General features: G+C 40.0%; 1 protein-coding gene across 8 annotated transcripts in view; it reads right to left on the bottom strand.

The window, feature by feature from the left end:
* Cntn4 (contactin 4) overlaps window positions 1-20434 on the bottom strand; it is a 1006259-nt gene that overhangs the window by 139488 nt on the left and 846337 nt on the right. For all 8 annotated transcript variants that reach the window (XM_028886659.2, XM_028886661.2, XM_037204356.1 and 5 more), the window contains one exon: window positions 14092-14242. In XM_028886659.2, coding sequence (XP_028742492.2) covers window positions 14092-14242 — 151 coding nt within the window. The remainder of the gene's footprint in view (window positions 1-14091; window positions 14243-20434) is intronic.

Genomic DNA, 20434 nt, shown 5'->3' with positions numbered 1-20434 from the left:
TGACCAGATCCCAGATGCTTTGTACAGTACAGAGAAACATGTATAATTATTTCATCTTCTAGCAAAATGGGTGGAATCATGGATGCTGGAATATGTGAGACATGGATTTAATTCCCAGATCTAACACTGACAAGCTCTACAAGCTTCCATTAGGTAAATGCCCCTGTCAGGTCCTGGTTAGAATTAACAACAGCACTGACCTTATAGCATGTTTATGAGGATTCAGAGAAATCTCAGAAAGTATTTGGCAGAGGGCATAGTAAAGATCTTTCTTAAAAAATATAATAACAAATTGGGGAGGGAGGTTGAAAATGTTCATTTTTTTTAATTGAGATTTAAATGATGGCCACAAGACAACCAAGAAATACATGACTAGAGACAAAGAAAAAAAGTTCCCTAAATCCCAAAGGTTCCTAATGCCTGAGATTTATTCATGAATGCAACAGCGACAGAGGGCGATCAAAGTCTCATTTCAGCTTAATGGCTGGAGGTTCCCCAGGGCTTCCTACAGCCACGCTGACGCACAGAGCTTCTGTCACTATTATTTTATATCCATTCACATTATTTCATAATGTCAATAATCTCTTAGGAAACGCATGGCATCTTCTTATTGAGGATGATTCTATTTCTTCATCTAAACTCTGTACTTACTGAGTCTACCCCTACCTGAATGTCTCATATGTATGTGACTTGCTAATGTACACTGCATGTGTGTGAATGCCAACATGCACACACACACCCTCTTCCCCAGCTGCTTCTTTATAAGGATCACTTGCTTTGACAGCAGCTCAAACTCATATTCTGTTGGGAGCTACTATTGGCAGATCCCGCCTGCCTGGGATGGTGTCTTCTCTGAATGTTCCCTAAGCACTGCTGTTGGAGATGTTTGGACTCTATTATGTTAATTTGTGCTTTGTTGGTGGCTGCTAAATTGCTTCATGGGTGCATATATTGTTGCAGTAACATTTTATGAAGCCCTAGGAAGCAAGGCTTATGCTTTCTGTCTTTTTTTTCTCCTGAGCTAGATCTTTTATACATCTATGAACATAAAATTAAAAGAGAGCCACTATGTAAAACAACTGGTGTGAACTATGACCCCCTGGCCAGGGATGGATTTCTAGCTTGTCTTTGCTTTCCTGCAGTGTGGAACTGGTCAGAGATGTGGGGAACACTGCCAGGTTTCTGTTTTCCTTGCTGCTCTGCCATTCTTTGCCTCCTGTGCCTTCGTGTTTAAAGCCCCCATCCTTGATGTAATTTCTCCAAGGGGTTCACGTCTTTCCAAAGAAGCTTCCTTGGCAAAAGTCAGGCGCTCTTGCTCTAGAGAGCCAAGGGAAATAATTCAGGCCTCTGACCAAATTTCCTTCCCCTTCACTTTGCATTAGATGGGCCCAATGGAAGTGACAATTTAATCAAAAGTGTAAGCACAGGAAACCCAAATAAAGTCAAAATAAAAAGCAACCCAGCCAGGGGGAAGGGCATGTAGCTATGAGGATGCTTTACTGTGCTGTGTCTGTCAGAAGAGGGTTTGGGAAACTTTCTCCCGTGAAGAACCAGACATTGTCTTAGGCTTTGGGAGCTGACTTTCCACTGTAATTAGTCAACTTTGTCCTTCTGGGGTGAAAGCAGCCATGGATGGTTAAGCAATGAATGAGCACAGTTGCCTTTGATTAAGATTCATATGTAGACACTGAAGTTTGACATCGATGCTACTTTTGTGTGTCACAAAATGCTGTTTTTCTTCAGATTCATTTTACAGCTTTCAGACTACACAAACATAAGCAGAGGGCTGAATCCAGCTTGTGTCCTGCAGTTTCCGCCTGGGAAAGAGCATTTGCGGAAGAAACATTGTGTGCAAAGGCTATTTGAAGAAACAAAAGTGGTCCAATGTGATGGAGGCGATACCAGTAAGAGTAAGTGAGGCGAGAGAGATGGTCTAGACCAGTGACTGACTGTACCTGTTAACTGGTCTAGTTAACCGTCCCAAGGCTACAGCCCTTTAATACAGTTCCTCATGTTGTGGTAACTCCCAACCACAGAATTATTTTTGCTGCCATTTTATAACTGTAACTTTGCTTCTGTTAGGAATCATGATGTAAATATCTGATATGCAGAATATCTTATATGTGACCCCCAAAGGGGTCATGACCTACAGGTTGAGAACCACTGGTCTAGAGACTTACAAAACATGAGGTACCCTAAGACATGGGGGCCACTGACATCCAGGCTGTAATATCTAGGTACATATTAGAATCATCCAGGAAACACAAAATGCACACAGTCTTTTGCGTCCATCTCAGAATTTGTGAAAAATTCAGATTTGGACACACACACATGTGTTCATATAAACATAGTACATGCGTGCACCCACACATACACATGCATATGTGTGTGTGTTACATGTGTGACATATATGTATGTATATGTGAGTGTTCATGTTACACACAGGTAGAGAAGCCAGAGGAGGATAGCAGATGATATGATCTATTACTCTTTGCCTTGTTCTTTTGAGTTAGGGTCTTTCACTGAAACTATAGCTAGACTGGTGGCCTGTAAATCACAGTAATCCTCTTATCTCTGCTCACAACAGGCCTGGGGTGGCAAGCATTTGTGTGGCCAAGGCCAGCTTTTTATGTGAGTGCTGGAGATCACATAAACTCAGGACATTGCATAACAAGCATCCTTAGCAGCTGAGCCACCCCCTCAGCCTGAGACTTGGGATACCTCTGTGAGTGCTGGTACAGTCAACAGGTACTAATGTTCAGGGCTATGCTTGGGAAGCGTATCTGGGGCTTTGCTGTCAAGGTGGAGAAATTCGGCCCTTGGGAAGCCCGGTGATCTCCTGGTTGGATGCATAGTGAGTCACTGCAGACACTCTTGACTACAGCTGCCAAATTCAAAGGACTACGGAGAGGATGCACCATAAAGGAAGTGTAGAGACGCATACGTACTGGCATCCTCCTGAACTGACTGGTCCTCAGTGAAGTGCAAGCTCCTCAGTTTGTCACATTGTGATGTTTTTTTCCCCTACCAGTTTTCAGAACTACCTCAGCCTTATCTCCAGTTAAAGCATTCCATGTTCCTTTCAGATAAAACGTGCTTTTGAACACTGCTCCTTGTATGTAAACAGACCACCACCACCTTCACCAATCCCTTCCCAAACATTTGTGTGGCTGTTTTATTAGTTCCACTCCGATTGCTGTGATGGATCACCTGACAGGAACAACCTAAGGGAGGAACAGTTTATCTTGGCCTGTGGTTTCAATCCATCGAGGCGGGGAAGACACAGCAGGATTCATCTTCTGCCGTTAACATGAGGGTGGGGCTCCATACATCTTAGTGATTCAAGAACCACAGAGCCCAGGCCAGAAAGCAGGGCCAGAGTGTCACCTCTCCAACTAACCCACTTCCACCCTTCTAAGCCCCAAATGGAGAGATTCTACAACCTCCCAGAACAGCCCCTTCAGCTGGCAGCCAAGTGTTTAAACACATGAGCTTGTGGGAGATAAACCACATTCCAACTGTCACAGCTGGTTTCTTCATCACGTATGAAAATACCGAGTATTTACTGCATTCTAGGCATAGTGCAAGGGGTTACCTGTGTGCTCTAATACAAAGAACATCTCTCTTTTCAGCTCTTGCATCCTGTTAGGAGAAACAAATACTGGTTCACCATATCTGTAAACAAAGTTTCTAAGAAAAGAGGATGAGAAGTCTTTGCCCTTTAAATGACTGTAGAAATTTTTTTAGTCTCTCTTTTTATGTCATCCACAGAACCCTGATTTCAGTGACATTATGTCTATCACATCAAATATTTGTTATACAGAGGAGAAATGAGAGACGTGACAGGCATTTATTAAAATGAATTAATCAGAGGCATGATGTGGGGAGCTTCAGTATTTAGAAAAACCTGGGTGAGGGCTGGTCCCAAGGGAATCGGCTAAGAGGTTTACCAGCTGGAAAGTTAATTAATACAAGGATTTAAAATGAGGAAAGAGGCAGGGCACTGGCTAGCTAAAAGAGTATTTATATAGGAAACACTACAAAAGGTATTAAAAAAAAAAAAAAGCAAACATTGCTTTTAGATTGAGGCCCTGATTTTACAGTTTCCTGAATGAGTTCCATATATATGTTTGAGATCTAACCCATACTCTGCAGCTTGAGTCAAACAGGGGTCAGGCCAGTCTCAGGTGGTCGCTGTCTTAGTGTGGCCAGTACATTCACCCCTGACCATAATATTACACAGCGTACAACTTTTAGGTAGAAAAGGCTGTGGCTGAGAGTAAGTTCACCGAGTCTGCCAAAGGACGGCACAGTGAACAAATAAGAAACGTTTAAAAGAAATCTCTCTCAGCCCTTCATAACAGTACTCCAGAGGTGCTTAAGACCATGAACATCCTACCTGTAGCTCCAAGACAGGCAAGTTGAGGTAATGGGTGAAAATTCCAGAATTAAATTTGGAGAAGCAGGACAAGGTTTATTTCCACAACTGTGCACGCAAAATTAAAGTGATATAGTGCCGCCAATAAGCAGGGCAACAGATTCCAAGAAGAACCATGGTGCTTGCTGTTGCTTTAATGTTGTTTTGCCTCCAAGGCAGGATTTCCATTATTATGGAGATGAACTGCCTCTAATTATTGCAATAACATAATTGTTCCCTAGGGCAGAATCCCTAATAACAGAACAGTATAGCTCTGCAGCAACTGTACGAGATATCCTGAGGGCAGGTTTCTCATTAGGAGCACATATATAGACATTCTGCCTCCAGACGAGAAACAGAATGCCTCAAGCAATCAGCTTTCCTTCCCACACTAGGACTCAATGGGCCTTCTGGGCAAATACCTGCCATCACGCTTTGGCATCTTCAGCCCTGGGTTTCACACCTTGCATACAACATGGAGTTTCACAGCCCTGTGCTGGGATTCCCTTCCATGTTTTACATGAATTTCAACTCTTTTAAAAGCCCTTGGGAAGACAGGCAAATTGAGGCCATGATCCGATTTCACCTTGGAGGCAGATGTCAGTGTCTCTAAAAAGGCACACGAACATGATTTCATTCCTGTTCGGGTTGAGTGTTTTAACAGATTGCTAGCCTTGATCGGGTTATACTGTGCAGGGCAGGCAAATCTAAATATGTGTTTCATTCCAAGAAGATAGAGTGAAAACTCTGAATGTGTAATGTGGTTTTAATTGTCTTTAAAACTGGCCCACAGAGACACAAACATGTTCTGCCCAAGGTGATGTTAGGCTGTGAAATCAGAAATATCTTTAAGTAATTTTGTCAGACCTCTTCTCTTTAGAAGCTACTTGCTCTTTCTTACATTTTCCTATTGCCTTGGCTTGTGTCTGTTATGTTCTCCTAGTTATGATTTCATCTCTTTCAGTCTCCTCCTTGCCTTCCTAGCCAGCGTGGCTTCTCTCTCTTCTGTGGAAATAGTGGTTCCTAAGGATTCCATCCTTTGACCCACAGGATGCTCTGACCTGAACACCATTGCAGATGAATTTCTCTCCAGGGCTTCTTATCTACTGGGAATGGGTAGTTCTCTGTTCCCACCCTTCAGCTTAGACTGGTGTTTCCAACTTCCTACTAAGAAATGGCTATGAAGCAGCCACTGAGTACTGGGTAGGGTCTAGGTGAAAGTGTGACAGATTGGAATAAACTATATAAAAAGGACTCAATGCAGACACAATTGCCTATCAAAATAAAATAGGATGGAAGAAGAGGAGGTCAGGAAGATACAAGGAGGGCTCACCTGTGCTAACTTGGAAGAAAGAGGAAAGGGGCCACAAATTGTGGATTATAGGAGTCCTGCAGAAGCCAAAATTAGATTCTCCCCTAAAATCTCAAAAGGAATACAATCTGGTTGAAGCCTTTAGTTTACTCTAATAAGGCCCATTTCAGAATTTTGATACTTTTAATAGTCATGTACTAAATTTGTATTGCTTAAACCAAACATATATCCCCAACACACACACACACACACACACACACACACACACACACACACACACTTACACAACACAGAAATATAAACACAGGCACAGACAGACACACAGATACACAAATATTAACCACTCTTTGTTTCTCTCTTTCAAACTTCTTTTTAAAAATATTTATCTATTTTAATTTTTTTATCTGAATGTTTTGCCTACATGTATGTATGTATACCATGTGTGAACCTAGTGACCTAGTGCCCATAAAGGCCAGAAGAGAGCATCCGATCCTCTGTAACATGAGTTATAGATGGTTATAAGCTACCATGTGGCAACTGATTCTGGGTTTTCTGCCCAAGAAACAAGTGCTTTTAACCACTGAGTCATCTTCTCCAGGTCCCAAACATCTTTTTAAAAATATTCACTGTTGTAGCAAATGACATTATCCCTCACCAGCTGTTTAAGTAGGGATCCTTGGGGTCATGTTTTGATTTTCCTCTTGCTCTCTCATTCCTTCTGCTTAGTATGTTGTTAAGGGCCTTAATTCTAGCCCATGCACCAGTCTCCTCTCTTTATTCACAACACACTGATACCACCCAGCCATTCACAGTTTCCATCCTAGACTGCTGCCTACACTTGCCCTTCCTAAACTCTCAATCTTGTTTCACTCTTCTTGCTGCTGGCTGCACACGAAACAGTCTTTCCATAGCATGCACACAGCTGTGTGCAGCTCTACATAAAATCCTTCACTTCCATCCAGGGTCTTCAGGGCCAAGTGTAAGCCCCCAGATATAAAACACGAAGTCTTTACAATCTATTGCTGTCCTACATTTTTCAATATTTCTTCTCAATATATCACCTTTATAATATATCCCTCAGCATTACAGAAAACTCATGTAATCTTGATCTTGGACCCTGGTAGTACACTGTGAGCACCTTGACTACTGGGTTTCTGTATTTTTCCCTTCTGTTTTCAGTGCCAAGCAGTAGGCCTAAAAAGTAGCACATGCCCAAGGAGTGCCTTCTTCACTGAATGAGAATGGAGTTGGGCAGCTTTAGGCAGAATGGCCATGCTGCTGTCCAGAACCAGACCTGTGATATTCAGGCTATAGTTTTAACAAACTTTTCTAAACTATTCAGTGACCTATCTGTATCTAGTTATTATCTTTTAGCTTGACAAAATGCTTTATCTTCATGTCTATGAGAAGTAGAGGTGGAAGTGGAAGCCTCAAATGTGATCAAGAGTAAGAAGTCCTTACACAGTATTAACTAGAGTAATATTTCATTAATTTTTTTTGTCTTCAGTAGGAAGTGAACCATTTCCTCTAAGTGAATTTTTCAGGCATCTATACTTTCCCTTTAAACTCTAGGATAAATTTTTAAAGTAACTATTTGCATGAAGCAATTTTCTCAGATGAATTAAGTATTCTCCTGTTTTACTAATCTAAGTTAACTAAAGAAAAAAATTTTTTTTCTTGGAGAGGCTGCCAGACAACAATAATGACCATCCTTCTCTGTGTTGATGAATAAAGCATTCCTCATGAATGGTGCCTTTAGTTCAGGGCGATGTGCTTTCAAGAAGACATTCAAAGAAATGACCGTTACGGTGCGGGTGCGGGGTAGGGGTTTGGCAAAAAAAAAAAAAAAAAAAAAAAAAAAAAAAAAAAAAAAAAAAAAAAAAAAAAAAAAAAAAACATATCATATGAAGAACGTCAGAAAGGAATGGGACATCTGAGCTTGAAGAAGACCTAGAAAAGACAATGAGACCAGATTTCTGGTCAGTACCTAAAGAGACAGGGGAGAACAGTAAAGAGGGAGTGGATTTGTTAATATAGCTTTATAAAGTACAATCAAAACTGGCCGGGTGGTGGTGGCAGCGGCGGCGCACGCCTTCAATCTCAGCACTCAGGAGGCAGAGGCAGGCAGATCTCTGTGAGTTCCAGGACAGCCTGGTCTACAAAGCAAGTTCCAGGAAAGGTACAAAGCTACACAGAGAAACCCTATCTCGGAAAAACAACAAAACAAAACAAATAAAAAATGAGTGGATGCTGCAGGGATTATAATTTTTCATCTAGTTACATCTCCATCATTAGAAGTACCTGGGAAATGATGAAGGACTAAATCTTGCATGGAACCTTTTCCTGCATGAGAGATGAAATCTGTGGGGATTGTAGCGGGAGGGATTTAGCAACGGTGCCGCCCGCTCTGAATTCTCACTTCTTGAAACAGCGGCTAGATTTATTTGGTGAACTCTGTGCACCGCTCTCAGTTTAAGTCAGTGGTTCTCAACTGCTTTGACAAAAATACTTATTTACGTTATGACTCATAGTAGTAGCATAGCTACTGTTATGAAGTGGAAATGAAAATAATTTCATGGTTGGGGGTCACCACAACATGAGGAACTGTATTAAAGAGTCGAAGCATTAAGAAGGTTGAGAACCACTGGTCTATGTGGCTGGAGGGGACATTTTTCCATATGCCTTCAAAGATAATCACCCGACCCACATTCAGGAAATCAGCAGGAAAGGGAATCCATAATCATTGAGAGCAACTTGCCTAGAGAAGAACCTGGGCCATGCCTGGCTCAGCTGATGCCTGGATAACCTGTTCTGGAACCTCTGTCATCAAATGTGGGGCTACTGCTGGCCCTCACACTAGCAGCAGAAAGCAGTCTGTTGGAGAATGGAAGCAAGGTAGGCAAAGGTGCTGATGAGACACAAGAACACAAGCCAGAGTTCTGACGGCATCTTGTTAGCCGTGCTTAGAGTCACAGTCTGTACCTGATGTTCTCAAGTAAGTGTCCAGAAAATTCACTCTAATAACCCAGTTTGAGATGAGTTTATCTGAATTGTAACCATAAGGGTACATCCCAATGGCGACCATTGTACTTAGAATTCTAGGATTTTCAGTTATTAATGATTCTGTTAGTTCTGCACATTGATGTTTTTGTTACAGCATAAAAACCAATCTTATTTGCCCCAAGGGCCTTCTGTTTAAAAACTAGAAGTAAACAAAATAATCAACTTTATTCAGTTAGTAAGTTTAATTGCTCAATTCATCCAAATGGTTGGAACAGCTTCCATGGTGACTAGTGATTCCTCCTGAGGCCTGAAATAGTGGGGCTGTTCTAAACATCTAATATTGCTAACACCAATAGCTTGGTAATAATACAAGAAAATAAGACACATTCCATTTACATATGGACATGGGGCATAACCTACAGCAAAGTTAAACAATTTTTACTTCTTCATCTTTAATTTAGATGTTTAGGTTAATATAAATAAAAGCAATGTTAATATGTTTTAAATTTGTAAACAAACAGAAATGGAAAGAATAATTTTAGAATAATACTTTTAAAACAATTAACATGTGATGTTAAACCATTATTTCTAAGGTTACATTCACTGAACTAACATGGCCTCTACCATCATACTTAATAAGATAAAAGAGCTAATGTTTTCTTCACTTTCCTCTTATGCTTTTATGGCAAACTCATTTACACAGTTAAGTGGTTGAAATTGGAATTAAGTAGCAATTGATGGCTGTGGTTTGAGGAAGCCTTTCAAAAACAGAATTTAGAGAAAACATTAATAAAAAAGAATGTTAGATAATGAAGTTTTGTCTCAATGTAGTTACACCATGCTTTGTAATTAAGGGATTAATAATTTGTATTCAAAGGTTAAAGACTCACTATTTGATTCTGAAGAGTCTAGTCTCAACAGAGAATTAAGGCTAATAAGGCAGTATGTTACAAATTATTGCTCAATACTAATTACCCTTTGTATTGGCCCACTATGTCAATCTTCTCCTAAAATATGGATTATAATTTTTCATTCATAAGTAACATGTATGATTGATTTTGTTCATTTGTCCACTTAATTACGTTTCATCTCTATCAGGAAAAATAGCATTTATTTTCCCAATGAAGAAACAATAGTAAGGTCTGTTTGATTTCTCACTCTTCCAATAGTATAAAGTGTTCAACAGTGCACATGTCTTACTTGGAGTTCAAAGCCAATGGCTCATGTAATCAACTTGCTCTATAGATTCATGGTACTCCTTGTGGTTGTATCAACATTTGAGACAGAAGTGGTTTCTTGTTCCTAAGAATCTGAATTTCCAACAAAATCTGGATGCTTATTTTCTCCTGAAAGATGGAATGGTCTGACACCCAACCTGCATTTTCAGGTGGCTGTGGGGCAGTTGTATCCTGACTTTCCCCTTGACACTCCACTTGGCTACTTTTGAGCACATCTATATGACCAAATCCAGTCTACCTAATAATAGTGAAAAGAGAGAGGCAGAGCCTTGAGAACATAGCACCCATATGGAGATGAAGTGCTAATATTGATGCTTTAGGATCAGCCTGGTGACACTGGAGGTGGAGGTAATAAATAACACAAACTAAGTAACAGCAGGGAATATCTTCAGCTTAAATATCCTTTTTCTGTTAAAAGAATGTGGAAGCATGCTTGGTGTCTTTTAATGAAACCAACAGAACTTGCATAGTGATAAGTTCATAGTAAGGAAAGTGGTGGAAATAAAAAATCAAATTCATTTGTCCTATAGAAACTGGCATAAAAGGGAAAATTAAATCAGTTATGTGGAAATGGTTAAGCTTTAGTAATACTAAGCTATCATTAATACAGTTCAAAATATTAGGATGCAATGTATAAATAGGTGGACACATTGTCTCTTTTCTTCAAGGTGCATAGCAAGATCATACTTTCCTTCAGGGTGGCATTTGGCTTGCTTTGGCCAACATAGCGTTAATGAACACAAAGTTGTTTCATTTCCAGCCTGAAACATTAAGAGGCTGTGTGTCTGACCCTTTCTATTCTGCAGTGGCAACACTGCAAAGAGAGCTGGTGTACTGAGGTGGTCCACGTAGGAGAGCAGATCCACCAGCAGACCCTTGCTGGTGTGCAGTGTGAATGTAAAATTGCTTTTGCTGCTTTGGATCACCATTGCTTCTTATACTAGCATAGTTTATTCTCTGGATTGGGCCTTAATAATTTCTCAAACTTCATTCATTCATGATTTTGGATGCATCTTTAAATCCGTATCATTTTTATAAAGCACTTTATTTATGTAGATTTTATTCTGTGGTGTGTGTGTGTGTGTGTGTGTGTGTGTGTGTGTGTGTGTGTATGTGTGTGTGTGTGTATGTGTGTGTATGTATGTATGCTACCTATGTGGTATGTTGCAGCCACCAGACATGAATGCTAGGAGTGGAATTATGGCCTACTGCAAGAGCCTTCCCTAGCCTCCATATGAAATTCTCTTAATGTTATGTCTTTAAATCTTCTCAAAATTTAAACCTTAACAATGCAGCCTTACCTACGAAAAGAGAAACCTGGATACCAATCCATCTACAAAACCCTCCTTCTGCAACTTGTCCTGTCTGCAAGATGAGCTGGCCCAATGATGGTGCAGAACTTGTGGAAGTGGCCAACCAATGCTTAGTCTAAGTTGAGGCCAATGCCACAAGAGAAAGCCCATTCCTCACACTTCCTGGATGGCCAGGAACCAGAGACTGGCTATCCTAGAGACCTAGGGTACAATCAAACACTCCTGGAAAAAAATGAACAAAATGATTCCCAATGATATTCTGTTATATTCATGCTACCTTGTCCTGTTGTCATCAGAGAGGCTTCCTCCAGTAGCTGATGGTAGTGGGTGCAGAGACCCACAACCAAACATTAGGAGAGAGAGAATCTAATTCTATCTGGTCCCCCCCCCCCACTCAGAGATCTGAGAACCCGGCAGAAGAGGGAGAGGATAAACTATAGGAGCCAGAGGGGATGGAGGATACCAGGAGAACATGGCCTACCTACCCAACTAAGCAGGGTTTATATGGGCTAACAGAGACTGAAATGGCAAACATGGGCCTGCATGGGTCTGCATCAGGTCCTTTGGCATATGTTATGACTGTCAGCTTGGACTTTTGTGAGCATCCTAAACAGTGGGAAGAGGTTATCTCTGACTCTTTTGCTTGCTCTTGAGACTCTTTTCCTCTTATTGGGTTGCCTTGTCCAGCCTTAATATGAGGGCTTTCACCTTGTCTGATTATATCTTGTTTAGTCCTGTTTGGCTGTCATCTATTAGAGACCTGTTCTTTGTGTAGAGGAAACAGAGGGGGAGTGGATCTGGAGGAGAGTGGAGGTGGGAGGGATAGGAGGAGTGGAGGGAGGGAAAACTGTGACTGAGTTGTATTCTATGGAAGAAAAATCAATTTTCAATAAAAAAGTGCAGCCTTGTTCTAAGCAATGTATTTGGTACATATTAATTGTATTTCAATTATATTTAAAGAAATATGTAGTCATTAAATGTGGTCTCACACACTACATATTAAGAAACACTAAGGAACAATGGAATGTTCCTCGTGTTTCAGTAATTCTGCTTTCTAGTACTGGTGTATTGCTAAATAGACATGATATACCTATCAAAGCATCTTCTAAATATTTATTTTAATGCCCATGGACTAGGGGGTACCATAAAGTTTGGAAAGAGAAGCTTCTTTTTGCCAAAGATGGTGGTTTCTGTCAGGGTTCATACTGATGCAAGTGCTGAGAACAAGTTACCATTGAATGCTCATATCTCAATGGGTAATCTGTACCGTCTCTTCTAAAGCTCAGGAAGCGTAAAGGAAGAGGGGGCAGAAAAACCGAGAGTGTGGACTGTTGTAGGACACTGCCTTCTTGGTAAGATAAGGCTAGCTGTTGCCCTCTTGAACTGCAACAGTTGTCTTGTTTGCACAAAACCCGCACCATACTTGGATCTGCTGACATTATTTTATGGAAAGGAGTGAGAGTTGGGAGGTCCTCCTCCTTTGGGACGTATAGGCTGGTAGTGGTTGGTGGAGGAAGAAGAGACAATTTCTTTAGTGGTGTAGCCACTGGTAGTTGCCTGGGTTCCTATAAGCAACCCTAAGTGAACTCACTGAGTCACCAAAAAAAGCAAAAATCAGGACATGAAACTAGAAGGGAGATTATGTGGGGGAGAGAAAGGGAGCCTGTCACAGTGGGAAAGGACAAGAGAGGGTGAAGAGAGTGAATATGATTAAAATAAATCATACATATGCCCCAAATGTCATAATAAAATCCGTTATACATAATTAATATATGCTAATAAAAATAATTTGCTTGTAATTTCCAGATTTGCCTTAAAACTTGAATGCCATTCCAGTACTCAGTGGACTATGCTGCCTCCTTAATATGTCAGGAATCAGAAACGGATGTCTATTATGAAGCTAATATGTGTGTGGATACATATCACTTAGAAACCGTATCAAGTGTGTTTATAAAAATTACTAAGAAGGACAACATCATCAGCGCAGTGATCTAATTTGTATATGCAAATCTGAAGGTGTGCAGGTGTAAAAGGGTAGACACACACATTTTTAAACACTTCCTTATTGGATCTATGAATACTTGCCCTTTAACATCAATTAAAATCATTATGTATACAGCTGGTAAATCCTGTCTTATGGGTGACAAACACAGGCTCATGCATAATTACCCTTTTCCAACAGATTGAATACATTACAGAAAATGGTAGAGGATATTTTACAGGGGTGACAGCCAAGACAAGGTCTTGGAGATATGTGCCACTTGGTACCATCTGATGTCAAACTCCAAGTAACCCATACAAATTTACATCCTTTAAACAATATGCTTTCTAAATGTAATTCATGTGTAATAGGAAGCAGAGGCAAGGGATTCAGATATTAGTACAGATCTGGTCCCTTAAAGAGATACAATAAATAATGAATCAAGCAGAATTGTTGGATATCATCCACCTATATAACACCAGGACGCATAACCGATATTGCCAAATATATGAAGAGCCATCATGGTGTGGAACTAGACTGATTTGACTAGGCCAAGGAATTACGATGGGTGGATACACCCAGAAAAAAATTAGGCCAAAAGTATATTTTCAGCTGCCCACGTGCTGGCAGTTCTGTGAGTCCTCACGGAGTTAATGTCATCTTTCTCTGCTTGCAAGGCTTTCTTGAACCCCGATATTAAGAAGGAGCATGGAGGTCAATGTTACCTCCTGACTTATACAGTTTCCTGTTTTGACTATTTCCCAGTTGTGGCAGACAGACAATTTACTATAGGTTAATCAAATATTAAGAATATTTCAACACAGTACCTTTCATTTTCTCTTAGTATTTCTCTTCCCTTTCTCCAGGTGTAGACAGGTCTTGGAGATGCTTTTGGCTTACACTCAATGACGACTTCACCTCCCACTTTGACAAGTGTCACTCTTTTCAAGAGGGTTCTTGAAAAATCTGGACTTTCAGCTGGAAACCATAGAAAACAATAATTAATTATTATGGAAAGGAGAAATATCTTAGCCTTTCTTTTTCTGTGACATACACTCACTATAGATCATCAGAGACAGGAAGCTAAAGTTTTTTTTTTTTTTTTTTTCTGATGGAAAGCAGGCAGCACTGTATATTTGGACGGGTTATTAAAATTTAATCCATGATTTATATAAGATAAAATGCAACTGCTATATGGATGTAACTTGATGGATTTTGTAGCCTCCTCCATGAAGATCAAGATACCAAACATTCTTCCCCCACTGCGGAGGATTCTCTTAAAAAATTTATTCCACTTTCAAATGGATAAAAATTTAAAAATTTAAGAGAAGCAATAGGAAAAGAAACAAAACACAAAAACACATTTGGCAAGTTTCCTGATTATGTATGCTAAAGGGGCCCTGTCTCTGACAGTTACTGCTTCTGCTCTGTAGCACAGCATCCTCCCTCCAGCTTCCTCTCCCTCCCCCACCCCCGTGTTTGTTTCTGTCCTCCCTCTTCTTCTCCCCCTCCCCCCACTCTGTATCCATTAGAGAATTCTTATATTGTTGCCTTTTGTTAGTTTCTCCTTAAAATCAAGCTCTTTCAGCTTTCCGTCACCAGTACCCAACACAATGCTCATCCTATTTAGAAGAAATCACCTGCATTTGCTGCAGAAGTTTAGAAAACTCACTCCGATTGCTCTTAACAATCCACTCACATTGATACGTTACGCTGTGCTGACACATTAATAATATCAAAGAATTACTGCTTCTCTGAAACAAAACACATCATCTTTAGCCTCATCCAAATGCACAGATAAATAAATAAATAAGTAAATAAAGCCCTTCTAAGAGATTTCTGTTTTCCTCCGAGTTTACTTAGTTACTGTAGGAGGAGGAGGAATTCTTGAATGGCCAGATGGATTCATTTTCTTGCGTAATTTATACCTTATTTAAAAATCTCTGACTCCTTGCAATTTAACTTCACAGAATTGAAGCTTTCAGATCATGTTGAAGACAACATGTAAATCCAGACTATAACTATAAATGACTTAAATGAGGCCTTAGAGTATGCATACTCCCACTTATTTTTAAAACAATTTACTTTTTATATGTATGCATGTTTTGCCCACCTGTATGTCTACGCACTACATATATGCAGTATCCACAAAGGCCGGAAGAGGGCATCAGATCCCCTGGAACTGGAGTTACAGATGGTTATATGAGCTCCCATGGGGGTGCTGGGAACCAAACCTGAGTCCTAAGAGCAGCAAGTATTCTTAACTGCTAAGCCACCTCTCCAACCCTTATAGGCCCATTTCTTAGACATACTCAAACCATAGTTAGCGACTTTTTTTTTTCTGAGACAGGGTTTCTCTGTGTAGCTTTGTGCCTTTCCTGGATCTCACTCTGTAGACCAGGCTGGCCTCAAACTCACAAAGATCCACCTGCCTCTGCCTCCCTAGTGCTGGGATTAAAGGTGTGTGCCACCACCACCCAGCTGCAACTTTTTTTTAACAAAGGACTGAATTGAACCAGGGGTTCCATGAACACTAGGCAGCATTCTACCCCAATGCGGCATCCACAGAAATCTTGTAATTTTTAAACTTTTTAGATAAGGTCTTATGAAGTTTACCAGACTGGCTTTGCACTGACTCTAAACCAGGCATACCTCGAACTTGTGACCCTTCTGCCTCAGTCTCCCCCAAAGTGGGGAGGATAGGTCTACACCACAAGGCCTAGTTATAACTAATGATTTTAAAAATTCAAATCAAGCTTTAGTGAAGACAAACTGACTCTTATTAAGGGCTTCTGTGGTAGAAATGCTTTTCACAACTGCTAGGTACAACTAAGATTGAGGTTACTATGTAATGGGGTGCTGCAATGTGTACATGGGAGCTGGTACCACATGTGAAGCTGAAATTAAATGAATCAGTAGGCTCTTGACATCTCAGTGTGCATACTTGGGATTCGTAATAATCCAGAATTCAAAAAAATAACTTGGTAGTGACAAATGCAATTGACAAACAGACTTCAAGTTTAACTATAATAAAAACATTGCATCTATAATATTGTACTGAGAATACCATATTACAAGTATGGTCTACAAAGTCATGTCATAAAAGTAATAAGGCTAATGGAAGAGATAGGGCAGACCCACTAACCACTTAGGTAATAAGATACTAACAAAGATATTAGTATATATAGCATGATCAAAAAGGTATGCTATACTCAATATATCAAAGATATATAAATCAAAATATATAAAGAAAATTAAAAATTTCCTCCCTAATTCTTTCTCTCTGTGTATATTGTGTAAAAGTAACTAGATGGAAGAAAGCGATTACACTGCTAAGCTATAGAGTTAAGTTCAAACTACAGAGAGATTGAGCACTAGACACTAGTGAAGTATGTGGCCAAAACTGCATCAGAGGACTGCAGGTGAATGACATTGCTTGGTATCATCTTCATCCACTGGCTAGCTGTATTGACCTGCATTAGTTGGCTGTTGGTCTAGTCTCATCCATCGTGAATTCATGAACATGTAAAGCAGTGTTTCTTAGCCTTCCTAATGCTGTGAAACTTGAATACAGTTCTTCATGTTATGGTGACCCCCAACCATAAAATTATTTTGTTGCTACTTTATAACTGTAATTTTGCTAGTGTTATGAATCGTAATGTAAATATCTGACATGCAGGATATCTGACATGTGACCCTGTGAAAGGGTCATTTGACCCCTAAAGGGGTCACAACCCATAGGTTGAGAATCACTGATATAAAGCATTTATGCTATATTGATATCTCCTCCAATTTAGCAGTCCCACATAAGCGAAGTTATGTCACAGCAAAGTGTTTTGGCAGAATAGACTCCTTCTCAAATTAGGTAAACATCCAAAGTGACAGAAAAACAAAAATAAAATCAAGTCTTCTAGAAGATCTTTTAAAGGGAAAATTTGAAAGAATGTTATAAACCTTTCTCATAAAAAAATCCCTTCTTACAACTCTATCTTTCTACACACATGCATTTATCACTCTAGGCAGATATTTTCATCTGTTCAGGAGGAATTCTGCCTCTGCATTCAAAATGAGTTTATATAAATCAAACTGTGCACCACACATGGGTGTATTTGTCAAAAAACTATATATCGCTTTTACAGAATTTGAAATTGCATGGTATCAGACACATAGAAAACAGAAAATACGCCTAGTTTAAGAGGCATTCGTAATATTTCAGTTACGGACATATTACCTTTCTGGATAGCTTAGAGATAAGACTGACTTGAACATCTTTCACTCATAACAATGAAATTATACATCAAATATTTTCCTGTTGTTTATTCTACTTGCTTCTGGTGTTATCTAGCCCTGCAAATGTATCTGTTGTCACCATGAGCTCTAGAGAATTCTGGGGCATAGCTATCAGAGCTCTATCACATTTTGAATACCTGATAGGTTTCTTAACGTTCTATTATTTGGTGGCCACCTTGTGCACTTGAGATGCAGTTTAGCTATGGAGGGTTTTTCCTAATGATAACCTATATTTACTCTGATTCACCCAAATATTGGCCTAGCACAGGCTCGGAAGAAAAGAAAATGGGTCCTTCTGCTCCATTTGGCACTCACAGAGAAGGTGGTTCTACTAGATGATATGGTGATATTTTATTTGTGCTGAAATGTGATTTTATTTGTATGTTAATAAATAAAGTTGCCTGGGGATCAGAGCTAAAAGCAAGCCATTTAGCAGAAGTCTGGCGGTGGTGGCACATGCCCTTAATCTGATCACATGGCAGGCAGAATCTCTGTGTGGTCAAGGATACAGCCAAGCGACCCGAACCTTTAATCCCAGTACCAACCATAGAGACCTGGAGGTCTGTATAGACAGGCAGTGATGAGTAAGTCCTGTGGTTGGGTTTAGAGCCAATGAGAAGGCAGAACAGAAAGACAATAAAAAGACAGTCATACAGGAAGAAGGTCTCTCTCTCAGGGGAAGCCATGGCAGTGAGTGGTAAGCTAAAGGGAGTCGTGGCTCTTGCTCTGATCTCTTAGGCTTTAACTCTGTGTTTGGCTCTGTGTTTCTCATTTACTATGACTGTTTAGAATTTCATCTACAAGATGATATTGGTAGGGGCCACAGGAGGGCAGCATTAAAACACAATCTTTGCCCATACTTAAACCCTGCCTAGGGAAGTAAAATTTCAGTGGTTGCCAAAAGCTCTGGAATGACAAAACCAAGAGTCAAATTAACCCCATAATTCTGGAGCAGCTGCTGGATTCTCGTGGGCATTCATTTGCTGAAGCCAGTAGACCTGGACACCAGTATTTCTCATGTGAGCTACTAGATGGCAGCAATCCCTCAGTGCTATGATGCATCATGCAGCAGATCTCTTCCACGTGGGAGGTGCAACTTTTAATACTTACCAACGATCTGCATTACAGTAAACTTACATTATCTATGAAAAGCTGTGGGAATTCATCTACACAATTTACAACTATTTATATTTAATTAATTAAATGACTCTTGGTCACATATCAAGGGTATCTAAAGTGGCCACTAGAACCCTTGAAAACAGAAATTCTCTCTGTGTCTGAGTTAGTGTCACTTCTCAAGAGCGATAATAAAATGATCATCCCTTAACTGGATAGGCAGTGGCAATACCATTTGGGAAATCCACGAGTACAATGTTTTACTGCATTACGGAAGAGGAAAGGATGATTCTGCAAGCTTGTTCTGTCACAGCTGGCCTGCAAAAGCATCACTGGGAACATTGCCAGTAGAGACTATTAAGACTAGTGCTTTTGGAAGTTTAGGATTTCGTATTATTTTAACCTTTATCTATTATTTTTAACCATTAGCTCACCGTTCTATAAAATACCCAGAGTGAACACGTTAATTCCAATCTTTTTTTTTTTTTTAATCGAGGAGTTAATGATGTTATCAGATCACAAACCTCAAGCTTTTCCTGTCTTGCCGGCTAAGGCATAGGGTGGGAGTCTGAGTGTTTCTGGGTTTAAAATCTGGTCTCCCTGGTTAGAAAGATATACTCAAAGAGATACTTAACGCAACTCTCCATGAAAGCAATGATTTTCTTCTTTCTTCCTCAGCATGATGCATCATTTCCAAGGGCTCTAATATGTAATCCTGTTTTCCTTTGATCTGATTCACTCATGACTTTGTTTCCTAAGACCCTAAAAACTCATGATCCTGTGGGTGAGGTGTTATAAAGCAGAAAAATGTATTTACAGTCTCAATGTTATTTGGTGGACTAAGAAAAAAATACACATCTTGTACAAAAAGCACTAGTGTTGTTAAATTGTCACCTTGACAAACTTTAGAATCACTTGGGAGATGGACCTCTGGGTATGCCTGTAGGGGATTACTCTGAATATTTAGCTAATATAGGGAGACCAGTCTTTATTGTGGGTGAGACCATTCCCCAGGCAAGGCTGTATAAACTGCAGAAAGTGAGCTGAGTACCAGCATGCATTCATTTGTTACTCTCTGACTCTTGGCTTTAGATGCAATGTGGCCAGCTTTCTCAAACTCCTGCCACAGTGACTTCACTTCAGTGACAGACATTTACCTGCAACAATGAGAACAAACCCTTCCCCCTAAATTGCTTGTGTCAGTACATTTTACAGCAGAAATAACAAGAATCTAAGGCAGTACTTAGCACAGTATTTGTTCCAGAGTAAGACGCTTACACACCCTATCCCTACTACAATTTCTGAATACAGTAATAACTTCTACACCACAGGCATCAGGGGGGTCGTATGCGAGAGACTTTCTTCCAATCAGAGAGATACAGCTTTGTTTAAAACCTACAAAAATAACTGACTTTATTTAAAAGCAGTTACAGATTCACGGAGACTTGCAAGAACAAGATAGAGATGTCCAGTGTGCCTTTCACTGTGTTTCTTCAATGATTGTGTGCTAGGCAAGTATGGCAGAAAGCAGAATAAGGAAGCTGGCCATCAGCTCTATGTCTGTCATTTATGTAGATTTAAATAAACAGTGCTGAGGTCAAGATAAAGAAAAGGCTGCAAAGATCATTCTTCCTCAGCAGTCCTACCCTGGTCTTTTGACTACACCTTTCTTAATCCCTGGGAACCACCAATTTCTTTGTGTGGTTTTCCCATGATGAGCCTATTTCATACATTGAGAGAATTTCACAGTAGCCAACCTTCTGG

The sequence above is a fragment of the Peromyscus leucopus genome, chromosome 3, assembly GCF_004664715.2.
Source record: "Peromyscus leucopus breed LL Stock chromosome 3, UCI_PerLeu_2.1, whole genome shotgun sequence".
Lineage (NCBI taxonomy): Eukaryota > Metazoa > Chordata > Mammalia > Rodentia > Cricetidae > Peromyscus > Peromyscus leucopus.
Note: the sequence above shows the minus strand (reverse complement) of the source record. Positions and strands in the feature narration are given on the sequence as shown.